Below are 19,270 nucleotides of genomic sequence, written 5' to 3'. Positions count from 1 at the left end.
CACAGCTGTTTTTAATTTAATATGATAAAAGTCTTCTTTATTGATTACACATAACATAACATAAACGTACACAAACAACTTTAAAGGCATTTACAAATGCTTTCCGTACAAACAACGATCACTTTATAAGAAGCATTGGCTAGTTTCGGGCAGTAAGGGATTTACCGAGTTGACCTGCTCAAAGAACATTATTATTAAACAGAATGGAAATGTGTACACAGAAAGATTTCACGACATTTGTTTTCAAACTAAAGACTAAAAATTGCTTTTTTTGAAAAAGTGCTTGTCTACCCCCTATGGTTGAACGTTAGAAAACTAATCAATGATAGACAAGAAATTTTTACTTCTTAGACTGTAGACAACAAACAAAGGGGCCATCTACTGGTCATGACCACCCTGCATACCGTCTATAAAGGTCTTGGTCCGAGTAAGAGGTTCCTTGGTCCAAGCGGAAAATTGGGTGTTCTCATTGTCACTATGACCTATACTACGATATTGACCTTGACGTACTGATCCCAAAATCAAAAGGGGTCCTTAACTAGTCATGACCAACTATCATACCAAGTATAAAGTTCCTATGTGCAAGCATTTGTTTGTTATTCAGGGGAAACCTTTTATTACCTCAAGGTCACCGCAACATTAACCTTTGACCTACTGATCCCAAAACAAACGGGTCATCTACAAGTTATACCAAGTATGAGCAGAAACCGGGGTTTTTCTCCCGATCACTGCAACCACGATCTTGACCTTTGATGTACTGACCTCACAATTTATTGAAATAGGATTTAAATGTACATCCGGTCCGCCATATTTTTTATTATACAGCTCTTTTAACATTGTTACTTTAAACATTCGTATTCAAAATAAATCGAATCTTACAAGATTTGGTTCGACTGCATCAGCTCCAAATTCTATGCGAAATTCCTTAAATCTATGGAATAAATATTGCAAAGCGTATGACTTTCAAACTTCTTTAGACATTTAACTTACCTTAATGCTCTTGAGCATATCTTTACTCAAAAAAGAATTGGCATATCTTTGAAGCCAATTTAGAACCTTGTTTCCAACAGCATCAATGGCATTCTTTATGTCATTTTCTTTTTTACTGCCTTTGGTTTCAAGTTTGCTGTATGATGACAGGCACTGCAGGAAAATTTGAACCGAGTACATCAGCTTCTGGGGTCTATTTTTTGATGCAGCACAATCAACAAGTTCTTTTGCGATGCAGTATGCCATTTCCAAGCTTGTCTGTCGCCTGAAAATTGAGTCTCTAGTAAGTAAACATAACATTAATCATTCAGTATCATTCAATATGGCTGTTTTGAAAGAATAAGAATTTTCAAGTTATTATAATGCCAGAATAGATAACTGTTGTAATAATAAGAAGGGTTGTGATATAGTTATAAATTAATCACCTGAATAACATGCTACAGATTTCATTGTCATATGTTTACATCCTTGCTATTTATGCTATTCCACCATACACATGCATTTGACACAATTGATTTAATTTCTAGGAAGACAACCATACTAAGACTAATGTTCAGGCCAGTTTTGTGTTGGAAATTCGGCCTATTTCCCTCTCCTTAAGTATATATATATATAAATATTCCCCTAAAATATACAGGTATAAAAATCCTCTTTTCATGAACATTGATTTGTAAAAACATATTATTGTGTTAAGTTGGTTTGTCATCCAAAATTGCTTGTACATGGACTTCATTCTTATCAAGTTGTTTTCCTTTTTAGAAAATAAGAAAATAATTGTTATCATTAAAGAGGTAATAAATGCAAAATAATATCAAAACTTGAAATACATTTGAATGACATCACATATCAATATCATCTCTTCACAGTTATAACTCTCATATCCTATCTCTCTTGACATGTAATTTACTTTTCTAAAGTCTCAAGTTATTGTAGAACCCTTAAAAGACTCAAAGTATGCTACAACATGCTTATTTATCAAAATCTCCTTTCCATTCTTTTTATTCAGTAGCAGTTTGCATGTGACCTGTACATTAATAATAATATAGGAAAAAGAAACTAATCAAGCAGGGCAAGAAAGATACGAGCTATTTTAAAAAGTAACAATCTGACTTAGAACTGTCGCATGGGGAATATAAAGCTCTTTGAGGTCTGCGTTTATAACAGTATTTGGCTTACATCATCATTTTATGTCGCTACGTTTAATATTTACTGAAAATCAGTGCGATCACTAAAATATTTAACAGCATTACGCTGAATTAAACTTAAAAAACAAGTACATTATGTAATGAGTTTTACACCTTGCATATTTGATTCGCATACAATGTTTAAAACCCATGTAAAAAAGGTGAATACTTATTTCTCATGTGAGTTGGTAGGCTATACAGAAAAATCACATTTTAAACATCGGGTTATGAAAAAATTGGATTATGTTGACCATATATGTTAACATGTTATAGTATTGTGAGATTAATTTTTTTTTATGAACATTCCGAAAACAATCCGCCTTAATACAGTTGCAAATATTGTTAAATCAATTCAGGAAGATAAGCTGATTCAAACAGTTTTTCGTAAAGCAGGGTATTTTTTTTTATAAATGATCATTGTACTTTAAACACTATCTTAATGCTTTAGCATTTTTCCATTGTCCAATACAGGTTATGTTTAATTTGTGTTGAATAAGGTTTAAGAGTAATAATGTTGAACAAGCTTTCTATTTTATATTGATAATAAAAAAGAACTGCATTTGCTCAACTAGGGTTTTAATAAAATTGACAAAAAATCACTCAGTATCGCCATTTTTTTGGCCAAATTCTGATGAACAAAATAGAAATTAGGCAGCATACAAAACTTTATAGGCAACTGTATAACAAACCTGCGACTTTGTGCAAAATCTTTGATTGTTTGGAGACTGATCAGAAGTTTGGCCAAGCATTGTGTCACTAGCTGAAAATGTAAGAAAACTGTAGTCGTTCAATGGAGACATGTTTTCAGATAAAGAACACATTATGAATTCTAGATCAGAACATGGCAAAACAGAGTGAATTATTAAGTTAATTTCAAGTTGCATTCTCACAGATTGAACGTTTTGACACATTTTTTTTTTATTTTTTGTCTTGGAACGAGCCAATTTTTAAGACAATGCATGGAAACCAGTAATATAAGACTTCTGACAAAAAATAGATCACAGATTCTTATACTAAATTTCAATAATTTATGTTATATGCATTTTTCTTAAACGGTTAGTAATAAAACTTTAATTTTCGAACGGAAATATAAAAATCTGCAATCTGATCTTTTGTCAGCAAACTTTTATTATTGGTTTGCACATATTAACGCAAAAAATTCTCTTTCCAAGACAAAAAAGGATGTAAAAACGGTATATCTGTCAGAGTGCAGCTTAAGAATCACAAGACAACTCAAAACAATAAAATACAAACGACTCAAGTCTCTAAATTTTAGATTATCCGGATAGCACAATGGTTGGCACACTCGCTACTCCTCAAGATGACCTGCGTTCGATTCCCAGCCTGGGCGCATGTCATTTTGGTTAGTGGTCACCAAGCCGGACAAGTGTTTGATCTCTGGTTTCTCAAGTTTCCCCAACAACAAAACTACACATGCTAGGTACCCTTAAAGATATATCATATAGCATTAGTGTCAAAAACACATAATACCATCACCAAATAATATTCTGTATCTAAACATTATTGTGAAGTACAGAGTCTTCTGCGTGACATGCTACCTAATATCATGATGAATTTTCATGGCAAGTCTTTTGAAAATATTAGCATGCATGGTCAAGGTACAGCATGGACATTGATCATTTCAACCTTGACCTTAACCTTTGGCGTACAGACCTGAGTCTTGAACGAAATATGCCACCTTATCCTGGCTAACATTCAGGGCAACTCCTTTTGAAAATCCTATAATGCATGGTGGAGATACGGCCACGACAAATTCAGACATACGGACGCCCGCACATACACAGTAACACAGTTGTGATACATAAGTCTCTCTAAACGCAAGCGGGCTAGACAAAAATGATCCTTAAAACATGTTATGCTATAGAGAATGGAACTAAATAAATAACAAGGTCCCTATGCCCAAGCGTTCTTAAGTTATTGATCAGAAACATATTTTCAGCTCAAGTTGAAAATTATCTTGAACTTTGACCCATTCAACCTAAAACGAAAAGGTACCTCTACTGGTTATCGCCAAGTATGAGGTTCCAGTGCCACAGGGTCCCTTAGTTATTGATCGGAAAAGAATTTTTAACTCATAGTAACCACAACCTCAAGTTTTGACAAACTAAACTCAAAACCATTAGAGTTTATACACTGGTCATGACAAACCTTTCTACTAAAGTCCCTCGCGTTCTCAAGTTATTGATCGGAAACAGATTTTCTGCTCAAGGTCACCAAAGCATTGACCTTTGGCTAACATATCACGAATCAACAGAGTTTAAATTGGTAATCACCAACCTATATTACAAGTACGAGGTACCTCGGCCATAGCATTCTTCACCATAATGTCACCACGACCATTACCCTACAATTCATTTCCTGGTCATCACCAACCTGCCTATAAAGTGTGATGTCCCTGTGCCTAATCGTTGTTCAGTGGAAACATTTTGGACTGATTTGATAGGCACAACTATGTCACGTGTCAACATCCTGACATGCTTGAAAAACATTTGAGCGTGACTGTTCTATGCTGCGAAAGTTTATAAAGGGCTGTGGATCGTGACTGTTTGAAATTAATAAGTGTAATCTACTGATGAAGGGTAACATACTACTGGTATCATTGTCCTTATTCGAACAGAAAAACTTTCATAAGGATGTGGACCGAAATTTTTCATAAAGCTGTTAACCTTAAATGTGAGATCTACTGGTCAAGGGCAACCTCCCAATGATATTTCATGGTCGTAAGTTAAACAGTTACTGTAATTTTGTGGACAAAACTTTTGAATGTGACCATATCTATTAATTTGTTAAAATAATATATTTCATCTACTGGTCAAGTCTGTTGCAACCCTTTATCCAACTGACCTCAAGAACTGAGCACAATCTTCCAGGCAACCAACCCTTTTTAATCCATTCCTGAGTTATTTTCCACACAAGACCTGGTCTATCGACCAACAGACCAACAAACAGACCGACCAACGAACATTTAAAATTATTTTCTAAAGGAGGCATAAACATGCCAATATGAGGAATTAAGGACGTTGGGAATCGAACCAATCAAAGGCTTATTAAATGCAATGAAAGCACAGCTTTGAAATAAAGTATTAACACTTATAAATGTACAAATTCAATTGTATAACATTAAGAAAGAACACTTTTAAATACCAACTATGTTCACTTAAATGTTGACAAAAACGCTAATGTAAAATACACTTGAGAAGGATAATACTTTGACGTAAATCTGCCCTGAAAAAGATCGTTCAATGAATCGGTATTGAAAAATTATAAACGAAGAGGTTACCTGTTCTCCGCCTGGTCTTTCATTCTCCAAGAAATTGGGTGTAGAATACCAGTAATTGTCTGGATAAGTAACTTTCATCCAAAAAAGTAGTGTTGCGCAACAGACCTCAACAGGAATGACTTTATGATCGATTACAAAGACAAGTTCTTCGACAGTCAGCGATGCAATTATACTCCTTGGTAGGTAATAGTCCATTTCAAAAAGTGGTCCAAGACTTTGAAGTACATCTTCCAGTGCCCTAAACAAAACAAGTTTAAAGGATGTACAACTTAACATATAGGCGAAGGTCATGTATACCCTGAAACATGGCCTTGACACATAAATAGTTACATGTAATATAGTGTTCATTGGAGTAGCTACATGGTAAGTGCCATAGTGTAAAAAGTATAAAAATAAAGTCAATTTTTTTCACTTCCTTCAACCTTTTAAGGCATAATCCATCAACAATATTATTTTTGAAAAGAATAAGGCATTTCTAATTGCATACAAGTATACTTTTTACATTGCATTGACAATACATTTATTTTTTTACTAATCAGATGAAGGATCATGTATTTAATAGATCTTATATAGAACGCAACGAAGCAGTAGTAATTATAAAACAAAAGGGCCATAATGGCCCTTTATTGCTCACCAGAGTAAAAGAGTTTAACCTTTGTTTTCAATATAGCTTGATATTTGTTCTCAAAGCTGTACATATGATCCATATTTTAAAACTGTAGCTTCAAAAATAAGAAAAGGTACAATTAAGCACAGTATTGTTATTTGTTTTCAAAACTGTACACATAGTCAAAATGTTATTGCTACACCTTAAAAAAAGGAAGTAGGTCAAAAAGTCACAGTCAAGTTTATCCGAGGACAAAATTTATATTTGTTTTCAAAACTCTACACATGATCCAAATTGCATTGCTGTACCTTCATAAATAAAAAAGTAAGCAGTCACAGTCAACTTCATCCAACCACAACATTAGATTTTTTTGTTGATACCAAACCAGTTTCAGTTTGGTTTCAATGGTTTCAGAAGATTCAAAACTGTTTTTTTTATAATTTGGCTTGAAGTAACAAATACATGTTTTTATGAACAGTTTCAACAACATGGCAGAGATATATTAACACACATTTATTAATAGTACCTTTAATATTTAGCTCATTTGCCCATTGTAAGGCATTGTTATAAAAACACCGAGTTTCAACAAACATGGTTTATCAAATTACCGCAATATTGTTTTCAAAGTAGACTAGTTTTTGGATGGAAGGAACCGATGAACCCGATGAATGAAACCCCCTCCAGTAGGGGTTTCGATCGTTTTCAAAAACTGGTTTTGGTTTTTCTTAAAAAAACACTATAAAACTGGTTTTGGTTTTATTTGAAACTGTGACAACAAATACACAGTTTGTAAAACCGAAATAAAACTGAAAGCAGTTTATTACCAACAAAACGGCCATTGTTATTTGTTTACAGAATTTTAAACATGGTCAAAATTTCTTCGCTGTAGTTTCAAAAATAAGACAGTAAATCAAAAAGGGTGCAACCAAATTTGACCCAAGGGGCGTAATTTGCACAATCTTGGTAGAGGACCATATATGATGCTCGTCAAAAATTATTAAAGTGACACTCTTATTCAAAATCAGTACATACACATGTATAACAAATATAAATTTTGACTGATAAACCTTTAACTTCTTACTAAATAATGCATTTATGGAAAGTATTAATTACTTATAACATGATTTTAACCTTGTATGCAATATCAGAAAGCGCAATAATATTAAAAGATTGGTGAATGCTAAAAGATTAATCGTATACTGCTATAGTCTCATAAGGCATAAATACTGTGCTGTATGCACATTTCTATCCAATTAAACTCGGAATCCTTCATAAGAACTATTGTTTTTGACATTTATTCATACTTTTTTGAATATTTAAACAACATTTTTAATTTTGGTAAATCTTATGTGGGAGTAAGAGTGCATCTTTAAAGGTCTCAGCCTAGCGGTGTTAGACAAGAAGATTTTGGCGATAAGACCACAGATAACCTCATGACATAGCAAGTTTTGACCCCATAGGCATAATTTAATTTCCCAAAGCAATTTTGTAAGACATAGGAACGACGAACAGCGCACCATCCAATAAAATATACAACTACTATAAATTAAGAGGATTTGATAAAAATACTTAGGAATAAGAATGTCTCAATTTGAATCCAACACAGCATGGCTTCTCTTCTTTGTGTACGAGTTACAGTCTTTTTTATATAAGGTGTATTTACTAACCACAAATAAGATAAGATTGTACAATTTCAATGGTCTACATGTAGTTCAATGGAAAGGTCTGATCATTTAATTCATCATTGTGTTAAAAGGAAATTCTTCTAGAAAATAAAGAGATATAACATTTCCTAACATATAAACCTATGAACAAAAACAATTATTACCTTAGAAGTGACTAATTTAAAGAATTAAAAAATATAACAAAATCCCTTGTTACTGAAAATAGAAAAACTAAATATAAACAATGCAATGTTCAACAGAAAGGGAGACCACAAAACAAGATTTGCTGCCCTTGCTTCAAGAGTAAACCTTACATAACTATCAAGATTTTATCACCAGATTGTTGTTGTTGTTGATCAATTGCGACCCCTTGTTGCATTTTTGTACAAGTTACCCAAGGAAGCTTCCTGTTAAGTTTCACTGAAATTGGACTGGTAGTTTTAGAGGAGATGTTTTTTTCAAGCAAAACAGGAAGTTGGCCATTTTGTTGTTGTTGTTGTTGATCAGTCGTGACCCCTTGTTGTATTGTTTAACGGGGTCAACAAAGGAAGCTTCCTTTAAAATTTCAATGAATTTGGAGTGGTACATGTAGTTTTAGAAGAGATTGTTTTTAAAGCAAAACAGAAAGTCAGCCATTTTGTTGTTGTTGCTGTTTTTGTTGTTGTTGATAAATCGTTACCCCTCGTTGTTTTTTTGTAGAGGGTCACCCAAGCTTCCTGTAAAGTTTCATTTGATTTGCCTGGGAGTTACAGAGGAGATGCTTTTAAAGCAAAACAGGAAGTCGGCCATTTTGTTGTTGTTAATCAATCATGACGTCCTTGTTGTATTTTTGTAAAGGGACACCCATGGAAGCTTTCTGTGAAGTTTCATTGAATTTGGCCAGGTTGTTTTAGAGCAGATGTTTTTTTTAACAATTGTTTACAGACGGACGGTCTGATGGCCGGACGGACGACGGACAAAAACCAATCACATTAGCTCACCTTGACTTTTAAATATCTCTTGTGACCTTGACCTTTGATGTATGGACCCGGGTAAAGGTCACTGCATATCGTCTTAATAAGGACAACATTTTAACCAAGTAAGTTAGGCAAAAAAAAAAATACCTGTGTATCCGGTAACCTGACCTACCCTATTTTCCCTCGCCGACCCTAATCTTTTTTAGACATAAAAGTAAAAATATATATATTTTAAATACATTGTCATTATTTTCCTTGTTTGTCTTTCAATGTCCCCGGGGAATAAACCATTCCTGATTATGTATTACCGAGACGGGAAAACCGGCGGCGAATCCAGTCAGATATCTTCAAATTGGCAAACCGTGTTTTCGGTCCAAACACGTGGTTGATCACAGGAGACATATTTTGGTCTTTAAAATGAAAATATTTTTAATTATAGTTTTCGGTGTTATTTATCCATATCAATGTCCAAAATAAAACTTACTGTTTTAGGATTAGGCTTTGCATATATCATGCAGGCTTCCTATGATTATGCTTTCCGAATTTATGCAGGCTAACTGCACATTTCATTAATCGTTACATTAATTTATCAATGGTTATTTATTTCACTTTTTATTTAAGTCCCATCAATCCAAACAAAAACCGGCGAAATTTAACAACACATTTACTGGAATGTGTCGGCTGCAGATCAAAAGGTACAATTTGTGACGTCAGAGCACAAGCGGTGACAAGATCAAAGGCTATGGTTTGTATTTAATTCAGTCAGTCGGATACATAGAGGATATTTGTTTATTTCAGTGTAAGATCGTATTTTATTTCACGAGTGTCATAGAAAAACATATTTTCACGAGTGGCGAAGCCACGAGTGAAAATGTAGTTTTTTATGATCACGAGTGAAATTAAATACGATCTTACACTGAAATAAAAAAAAATTCTGTTTCTTTTATGCTTATTTTCGGAGTTTTATTTGTTTTTTATTTATTTCTGAATTACCCCGTTTTTGAAATGGGTGGGCTTTACGCCGCTACCCGTGGGGCGCCCCTCATGCATAATTATAGCTGTCAACTTTTCTACTTTCGGTTTGCTGAGAAATAGTTCTCTGCTATTCATTCTTATTGCTTAATATTCGCTCGTTTTTTATTGCAAAGCTTTATGAATAGTAAACATGAAGTATTATTAGTGCACTAATGTTCCAAAAAATAATGAAAACACTTTTTATTTTAACCAAATTACTACGCCGCTATTTATAGAATGAAAATTTGGAAGGTCAAATGTGTTAGCAAAACAAATGTGGATACTCATTGGATTTTAACCATTCTTCTTAATTTAAGACTGGATATACGCATGTTTTTAAAGTAAGTTAATATTCAGTCATCTTACTGTCAGAGACCAGTCTGTTTCGCTTTAAAATGTTTGTTTTCCGGAAGAGTAAATGCCACGCTAGTTTGTTGACACATTTTGAGATGTGGGTGGGTAAAAAATATCGGATCTATCTGTAAACTGTTGTGTGAATTCTCCAGGAAACTCATTTTACGTACTACAATGGTTAACAGTTCAAAATACATTTGAACGATGCTATAAAATTTTATTATGTTCGAACAGTTGTTTTTGTCTGTAATTTGTTTGGAATGAAAGCAAATGTTCGAACATTCAGCTTCAAAGATCAGTAAAATGTTTGATAAACGGGATAACCGGTAATAAACGGTAAGTTGTTAATTTCCAATTATATATTAATTTAAATTTATAAAATATTTCTTTATTTTTTTAAACATTTTTTGACATAATTTACTGAAGTCCAGTGTTCTGTTTTGACCAAGGCAAGTACATGTAGCAACAAAGGATTTTAAAAGTAGTTCTGAAAATTGATATTTTCACTCCTTATTTTGCAGTGAAAATATCAAATTGATATTTTCACTGTTGTTATTTCACTGTTATAACCCCATATTTCATCGTAAAGCATGAAAAAAAGTATGATCCCCTTTGGATGCCAGGATTTCGCCTAGGCTGGAAAGGAAATACCATACGATCGAAAAAATAATAATCAATAATCATTGTCGGGGAATCTTAAAACAATAACCGTAATGTTTGAAAATATTTTCACTATAAATATGAATGAAACTTTGATTGTATAAAAATAAGTTACGTAAAATAAATTAATTTCCGCGTCTACTTGTTCTATTATTAAACTACCTCCGCTTGAATGCCTAGTTTAAGGAGCTCACAGTTGACAAGAAAATCGGCGATTTTCCTCAAGCAAATTAAAAAATTTAGTTGATAAATGACTGTTTCGCTAGAACATTAGCACAGATTTGTAGAAAGTGCTGGATTTTTCCTAAACACCGATCGCGACTTATAAACGAGTATTGTTGACTATTTTTTTCGCCATGTTACCGGAAACACAGGTTGTTTTTTTTGGCCTTATAGCGCGGACACGAGCATGTGTACTCTGAACTTTAAATGTCGCGTATGACCTTGACCTTTGAGGTATGAATCCGGGTAAAGGTCACTGCACATCGTCTCAATGGGGACAACATTTTCACCAAGTAATATGGTAATCCATCAATGCATCAGTAAGTTATAGCCTGGACACGAAATGCTACAGCCAGACGGACAGACAGACAGACGGACGGACTGACAGACGGACGAAGTGCATTCCTATAATCCCCTCCCCACTCCAAGGCGGGGAATTAAAAATGTGTGCGAAATTTGCTTTACTTACAAATAGGTCAACATGAATGTATATCCACTGATATACAAGCAGTATGGACACAATTAACAACATCTACATGTTCACTGTAAAAAACAAAACAAAATCTTACACAATCCACTTGTTAGTGCTCTTCTGAAATGTTGTCACTTCAGCTTCAATATCTGCAATACCCCACCATTTTGGTTTTTGTTCTCCATGAGTCAAATCTTTCTTCATTTCTTCGAACGGTTCACACAGTTTGGACGTAAAATGCAGCAATGGCAAACAAAACATCCAGGAGGGATCTTTGCCATACATCACAACGTTCTTTATGACATTAATGAGGGCTGGTTTCAAGGTACTGAAATGTTATGACAATAATGACTCACTCTAAACAATTCGCATATTACTATTTTTACTGTGTCAACATCACTGATAAAATCAGTATCAAAAATATTTTTACAGACATACCCCAATTCAAGAAAGCTGCGTATTTCGCCCACTTCTGCATAGTTCTTATTTGTTGGATCTGGTGTAACTATCACACTTCTACAAAGTATCTGCCATGCATTCTGGGACAATCTTACTTGAAGACGGTTGCTGGCAATGATTATTGCAAGAGCTCTAAGCAAGCGCACAGACCTTGATCCAAAATTCTCATTGGTCAGCTGCTCAATCAGAGGATGAAACAAATATCCACACATCTGAAAACAAATACATTCACAATAATTGAACTAGACTTCATTTGTATTTAAGGAAGTTGTGACAATTACCTAATATCTAGTATCAACTTAAACAGATTATTTCATCAGAACCTTACCATTTTTTTCCCGTCAAACATACCTGGTATTTATAATTTTCAATGTAATCCCAGCACTTAGCATCACGCTGGTAGACCTTTCTCAGACCTGTTATAAGCATGTCCAAGTATTCCAATGATGTCTGAAAATTCTCTTTCATGTTTTGTAAATGAAATGATGGTTGAAACCAGTAAGGGACAAATGCATCAGCGAATTCATACGCCCTTTTTTCAGCTTCTTTCCTCCAAGTACCCCTGATAAAATCTAGTCCTCGTTGTAGAAGACTATCGTTTGGTTTTGGAAGTACCATTCCATCATACTGATGCCATTCATCTGAAATGTAAACAAAGTACATTGGCCTTGAATCCTACCCATATACCCAAGAAGAGAAAATCAAATGCAAATTTACAAATAATAAGAAGTTTTCAATATTGTCCGTTTCAGAAATGGAAAACAGGAAGTGTGGAAACATTCAGATTAAGTATAACCCAAAGGCAAAATATCTTCTAAGCAGTTGGCCATTGAGGAAATTTACATATAAGAAAATAATACTCATGGCTGGTTCATACATTCTACTTATATTTTTAGAGGATGTTTGTTGATCATAACAAAATCTATTTTTTCATCAGAAGCAAATTTTCTGTTTCTTTAATACTATTTTTTGAGATTTATTAGTATTTAGAAAAATAATCTTAGTACCCCCATTTTGAAAAGAGTGTGTTCTAAGCTGCTACCCGTTGGTCACACCCCTCATGCAAATTCAAAACTGATGACGTAGCTCAATATTTAGTGCAAACATTTCATCAACATTTATCAATGAACTTTTGTTAATGCATCTGTATTCCAAATAATAACAATCAATGCACGGATGCAGTTTTAAATCAAACAGGGCATGAACACATGACCAAATTACTACGCCGCCATTTATTGAATAACAATTTGAAAGGTACAACATCTTAACAAAGCAATAGCAGATAATCATTGAATGGAATCCTTTTTCTTAGTCTAAGAGTTTGCTTCATGATATATTGGTGTTCAGTCATCCTTCAGATGACCAGTCTAATTCACTTGAAGACAGTTCGTTTTAAAGGAAAGGAATTAAGACCACGCTTGGTTGTTGACAAACTTTGAGGCCCGTGTGGGTGAAGGAGGGTGTGAATTATCATCAATTAATTGTGGAATTAATTTAACGGGAACTTTATTTGAAACAAGAGCTGTCACAGAGACAGCGCGCTCGACTATTCCGCCGCTTTTCAGTGTAAGGATTGATTTTTGGCGAAACATGCACGGATCACTGTTAGACTAGATTTCGATGCAATACATGATGTGCTGAGATATTAACATAAATGTGGTAACATGGCACATTTTAACCAGATTTTTTAAGTGTAATAATAAAGGGCCATTATTTGCAAAATACAGTTATCTAACTTGGTTATTCAATTACGTTGGGTGGTTGAATACCATTGTATAAAGTCTAAATGCAATACATCAAGTAGTTGCTGAGATTTTATCATATGTGTGCTAACATGCAAGACCTTAACCAGAATTTCAAAGTCGCATAATAAAGGGGCAAAAATTATATAATATGAAAGATAGAGTTATCTTACATGATTAAAGAAGAAGGGGGCCATTTATTAGTTTATTGCAAACTAGAGTTATCTAACTTGGTTAATTAAGTAGGTTGGATGGTTGAGTACCATTGTATAAAGTCTTAATGCAATACCTCAAGTAGTTGTTGAGATATTAACCTATGTGTGCTTACAAGCAAAACCTTAACCAGAATATCTTAGTCGAATAATAAAGGAAAATTATTTACATTAAATGCAAACTAGAGTTATCTTACTTGGTTAATAAAGTAGGTTGGATGGTTGTGTACTATTGTATCAAGTTTAAATGCAATTCCTCAAGTAGTTGCTTAGATATTAACCTATGTGTGCTTGCATGCAACCTTAACCAGAATTTTCAAGTCGAAAAATAAAGAGCAATTATTTGCATTAAATGCAAAACAAAGTTATCTTACCTGGTTAATTAAGTAGGTTGGATGGTTGAATACCATTATATAAAGTTTTAATGCATTACCTCAAGTAGTTGTTGAGATATGAACCTATGTGTGCTTGCACCCAAAAACTTAACCAGAATATCTTAGTCGAATAATAAAGGAAAATTATTTACATTAAATGCAAACTAGAGTTATCTTACTTGGTTAATTAAGTAGGTTGGATAGTTGTGTACTATTGTATCAAGTTTAAATGCAATTCCTCAAGTAGTTGCTTAGATATTAACCTATGTGTGCTTGCACGCAACCTTAACCAGAATTTTCAAGTCGAAAAATAAAGAGCAATTATTTGCATTAAATGCAAAACAAAGTTATCTTACTTGGTTAATTAAGTAGGTTGGATGGTTGAGTACCATTATATAAAGTTTTAATGCATTACCTCAAGTAGTTGTTGAGATATGAAGCTATGTGTGCTTGCACCCAAAAACTTAACCAGAATATCTTAGTTGAATAATAAAGGGCAATTATTTACATTAAATGCAAACTAGAGTTATCTTACTTGGTTAATTAAGTTGGTTGGATGGTTGAGTACCATTGTATCAAGTCTCAAGTAGTTGCTGAGATATTAACCTATGTGTGCTTGCACGCAAAACCTTAACCAGAATTTCTAAGTTGAATAATAAAGGCCTATTATTTGCATTAAATGCAAACTAGAGTTATCTTACTTGGTTAATTAAGTAGGTTGGATGGTTGAGAACCACTGTATCAAGTCTCAATGCAATACCTCAAGCAGTTGCTGAGATATTATCCTATGTGTGCTTGCATGCAAAACCTTAACCAGAATTTCTAATTTCGCCGACGCTGACACTTATGGGTGAGTAGTATAGCTCTCCATATTCTTGAATAGTCGAGCTAACAAACAGTTCAAAAAGATACTTAAACGATGAAAAAAACATCACATTTATATTCGAGCAGTTTTGTTTTGTTTTTTCATTTTATCGGTTTGGTTTTTTTTCGATAAAAAGATATTTTCACTATTCTTATTTAACTGATAAAACTCAACATTTCATCAAAAAGTATGAAGGAAGCATGCAAATCTGCATCTATATGCACTTTATGCAGCAGTATTTCCCGTAAACATTTTATCATACATATTACGACAAAGGACTCTCATGAATCTAAAAGCAATGTAGTCATGAATGATCAATTTTGAAATATTTCGCAATAATTGTTCATTTATACAAATTTTATCTGAAATGAAACAGTAATTGTCAATAAGCACATACTGTTTTACTGCTAAGACTCTGCAAAGCACTTTAACAAATATCTCAAACAAAATGAAATGTTTAAAAAATCAGGGAAAATGTTTACAAGAAAATAAACAAGAGCTGTCGTAAGACAGCACGCCCAACTATGCCAATTTATCTTAGAAAACAATGATGTAATATGTGCAAGTCAAAAGCAATAAAAAATCAAATTAAAAAGTAAACAAGCACCCCGATGTGACAAAATCGGGTTTACATTAAGTTATTCAGTAATAACCATTTTTCCATTTTTAGCAACAGTTACCTTGACCTTAACCATAACTTTTGGGGCTCAAAACACAATCTCATGAAAGGTCTCTGGAAAAATCTTCAGATATACTAAGTTTGGTCGCAATATGACGACCTTTACTCAAGTTATTCAAAACTGACCATTTCACTATAAACCGTAACTTTGACTTTGACCTTGGCCTCAAAAACAATCTCATGAAAGGTCTCCATAAACTCTTCCTATATACCAACGTTGGTCACTTTATGTCAAACCTAGCTAAAATAATTCGATACATTGTCGCTGCCCTCCCACCAGCCTACCCGCAATTCATTTTAATAAAAAGTTTTTCCTTTGTGAAAACCTGGTTCAGAATATAAAAATGTGCCTGTCAAAAGAAAATAAATGAATAAAAAATCAATCAATGGCCATATTTTGTATTAAGGGTTAAAATGGAGTTATGTAACATTTTTGTGAGATGGGCATGAATAATTCTGCACAGTATTAAAGGGATTGTACACTGTATGATAAAATAGCTTAAAAAAAATAATTTTATTGAAAACTGACATAAACTTGGCAAAGATCTGTACAATGCATTGAAACTTACTAACTGAGGTACCACATAGTTTATTTATTTAAGTTTAGCAGTTATTTCATATTTTTCCATTAAAAAGGATTACTGGGTATGACTACCAGGAAGAATTCATTCCTTATGCGCGATTGGCTAGTCGGTGTTATCACGTGATATTACAGAGGTAGGTGTATAGCTTAATTATGTCACCCAATTAGCCATCGTAGCTCAGTGGACACGACACTGGACTGCAATTTTGGCGACATGGGTATGAACCCGGTCTCCGACACTTTTTTTTTTTACATTTTGGTACTTGTTTTTACAATTATGATATCAAAGCATAACAAATTCTATTAGATAATTGTCCTGAGATTCGTTACAGAAAAAAAAACTTTTTTTGGTGCCAATCTGGTGTTCAGTCCCTTTAATCGATTGAAAGGTAAAGAAGTGATTTTAATAAAACCCCAACTTGCCCTAAAACTAGAACTAGTCAATCAGGGGCCATAACTTGTATTCAGGAAAATATGGAGTTATCTAACCTCATTATGTGATGGCCCTGAACAAATGTGTGAAGTATTAGGTGAATTGAATGAAGGGTATTTGAGTTATAAGTAAAAAAAGAACTTGCCCTACAACTTCAACATGCCCTTTAACTTTAAACCAAGTTTTGAAGTCAATCAGGGGCCATAACTTGTACTCTGGAAAATATGGCGTTATATAACCTCCTGGTGTGGTGGTCCTGAACACCTGTGTGAAGTATCATGTTATTCAAATAAAGGATATAGATGTTATTAATACAAATCCCAACCTGACCTAAAACTTTAACCTAAGCTCAATCAAGGGCCATACTATGTATAAATGATAATAGTTATCTAATCTTACTACATGATAGCCCTGAAAAACTGTGTGAAATATTAAGTGAATTGAATGAATGGTATTGGAGTTATAAGTGAAAATCCCAACTTGCCTTAAAACTTCAACATGCCGACACCGTTGCTGGGGCGAGTAGTAAAGCCCTCCTCATTCTTCAAATAGTCGAGCTAAAAATTGCATACATTTTCATGCTGAAAACGATAGAAAAAGTTGTGTCTGTAATTTAACTGCTGAGCATGTTTGAGCGTCAATGGTTTGTGATTCTCTACCCGTTTCAAGCATTACTTCAGACTACTTCACTGACGTTGCACCAATCATCAAGGACACTTTCCGTCTATAAGAATTAAGAGTAGGACTTTTTTAAAATTATTTTTGAATAAGAAATACCATAATTGGGACCTAGAATTTCTAGAATAAGAACCCCGCTTGTCATGCATTGAGGGCGTGAACATCTGTAAGGACAATTACTGTTGTTGTAAGTGAATATGTGTGCACAGATATATAAAATCAACTTGAACAGCCAACGATAAAGTTATTTTAACACAATAACAATACCTCAATACCTTATTTTTCACCTAGTAGAGAAGCTAATGCATGTACTAAACACCAAATACCTCCTAGCCATCAGGTATTATTCAGACGAACTTGGTCGAGTTCATTTATCAAGTTAATATTATGTACCAAACATAGAAACTTAATATGCTTACGTTTAAAACAAGATTTTTTACCAAAAAAAAAATTGATTTCACAAAATATGATGTGTCCCCAGCCGGAAGTGCCCAAACATTTTCTACTAAATGTCAGTCTGGTCTTGAACTTTTGCCTCTTACCTATTTACCTGTAATTAGTCCACCTTTGAATCATTACCAATTTACATAAGTTTGAATACTCTTGACCAAGTAGTATGTATTCTAGGAATGGTAACCATGACCAATTTGACCTTTTAACCCCAAATTAAAATATAGGCATCTACTGAGCAAGACCAATATAAACACTATACACTAGTTCGTTCAAACGTTCAAATGATCATAAACAAACGTTGGATGCCACTGGACAATGTAAACGTTACGTGCAAGTTTACTTCAAAGGCAAAATATAAAACATTTGTCAATAATTAAAACAACATAATTAACTTATGATGGCCATGTTGTTTTATTTAATCAGCTCCACTTAAATAATCTAGAGAAAGACCAATACAAGTCAAGTTTCACAGACATTGTAACTGAATTTAGAAAATTTAGCCAGCTGCGTGTTTAGAACTTCAACATAGATTGATGAAACCATGTGTTCAATGACACCCTGTGAATAAATCTAAATAGCCTGTGTATATCGAGGGGTGAAAGCTAAAAGGTTCTATCTTCTTCTTTACTTAAGGTCCTTAGAAACTTTTCCCATTCACCCCTTGATATGGATATGGACTTGCCATAGTTATGAATCATATAATCCTTACCCTTTTTAACAACCATTTGTTTTTCCACATACAGCTTTCTATTATGCAGTCCTTGATTCTGGCTATCTTCATAATGCTCATACTTCTGCTTCCCATCTTGTCGAACAACACAATATTTGTATTCTGTGTGTTTTGCACTAAGCAAGTTACGGTCAAATGGCATCCGATATTCAAACTCTATGTAGTTTTTGAACACCCTGTTCACAGAACTGAATAAACAAAAACAAATTCAAAATTTAGCAGTCAAGGAGATGAAAAATAGGATACTTGCCAACTTGATTTAAATATTCATGTCTATGCTTTGAAATGCAGACTACTCAAAACAAATGCTGTCAAAATCAAGTGAAAGATGCCCTTAATTGGGTCTTGTCCCCTCACCCTCTAATGACAACCAATTAGTCATTCTGCATTAAAAATATGTGGGGTAAATAAAGGTAATGCCAACATATCGTATGAGGAGGGTAGGACCTAGCACACTATAGCTATTAATCAGATATCAATCAAGCTTTCAAGACCAAGGTCAATGTTAATGTGGCCCTTGACCTACTGACCACAACATCAAAAGGGGTCATCTGCTTGTAATGACCATCCTCAGGAGTTCGAGGAGAAAAGGACCGAGCAGTTTCTAGTTATCAATCGGACAAGCATTGTGTCCATGG

At 33.9% G+C, this 19,270-nt stretch overlaps 1 protein-coding gene across 1 annotated transcript in view; it reads right to left on the bottom strand.

The window, feature by feature from the left end:
* LOC128237323 (E3 ubiquitin-protein ligase rnf213-alpha-like) overlaps positions 1-19,270 on the bottom strand; it is a 116,899-nt gene that overhangs the window by 69,656 nt on the left and 27,973 nt on the right. Inside the window, exons 6-12 of the mRNA XM_052952732.1 lie at positions 18,612-18,820; positions 12,235-12,524; positions 11,863-12,095; positions 11,522-11,752; positions 5,476-5,713; positions 2,864-2,934; positions 991-1,255 (exon numbers count right to left, since the gene is read on the bottom strand). Coding sequence (XP_052808692.1) covers positions 991-1,255; positions 2,864-2,934; positions 5,476-5,713; positions 11,522-11,752; positions 11,863-12,095; positions 12,235-12,524; positions 18,612-18,820 — 1,537 coding nt within the window. The remainder of the gene's footprint in view (positions 1-990; positions 1,256-2,863; positions 2,935-5,475; positions 5,714-11,521; positions 11,753-11,862; positions 12,096-12,234; positions 12,525-18,611; positions 18,821-19,270) is intronic.

The sequence above is a fragment of the Mya arenaria genome, chromosome 6 (genome assembly GCF_026914265.1).
Source record: "Mya arenaria isolate MELC-2E11 chromosome 6, ASM2691426v1".
Classification (NCBI taxonomy): domain Eukaryota; kingdom Metazoa; phylum Mollusca; class Bivalvia; order Myida; family Myidae; genus Mya; species Mya arenaria.
Note: the sequence above shows the minus strand (reverse complement) of the source record. Positions and strands in the feature narration are given on the sequence as shown.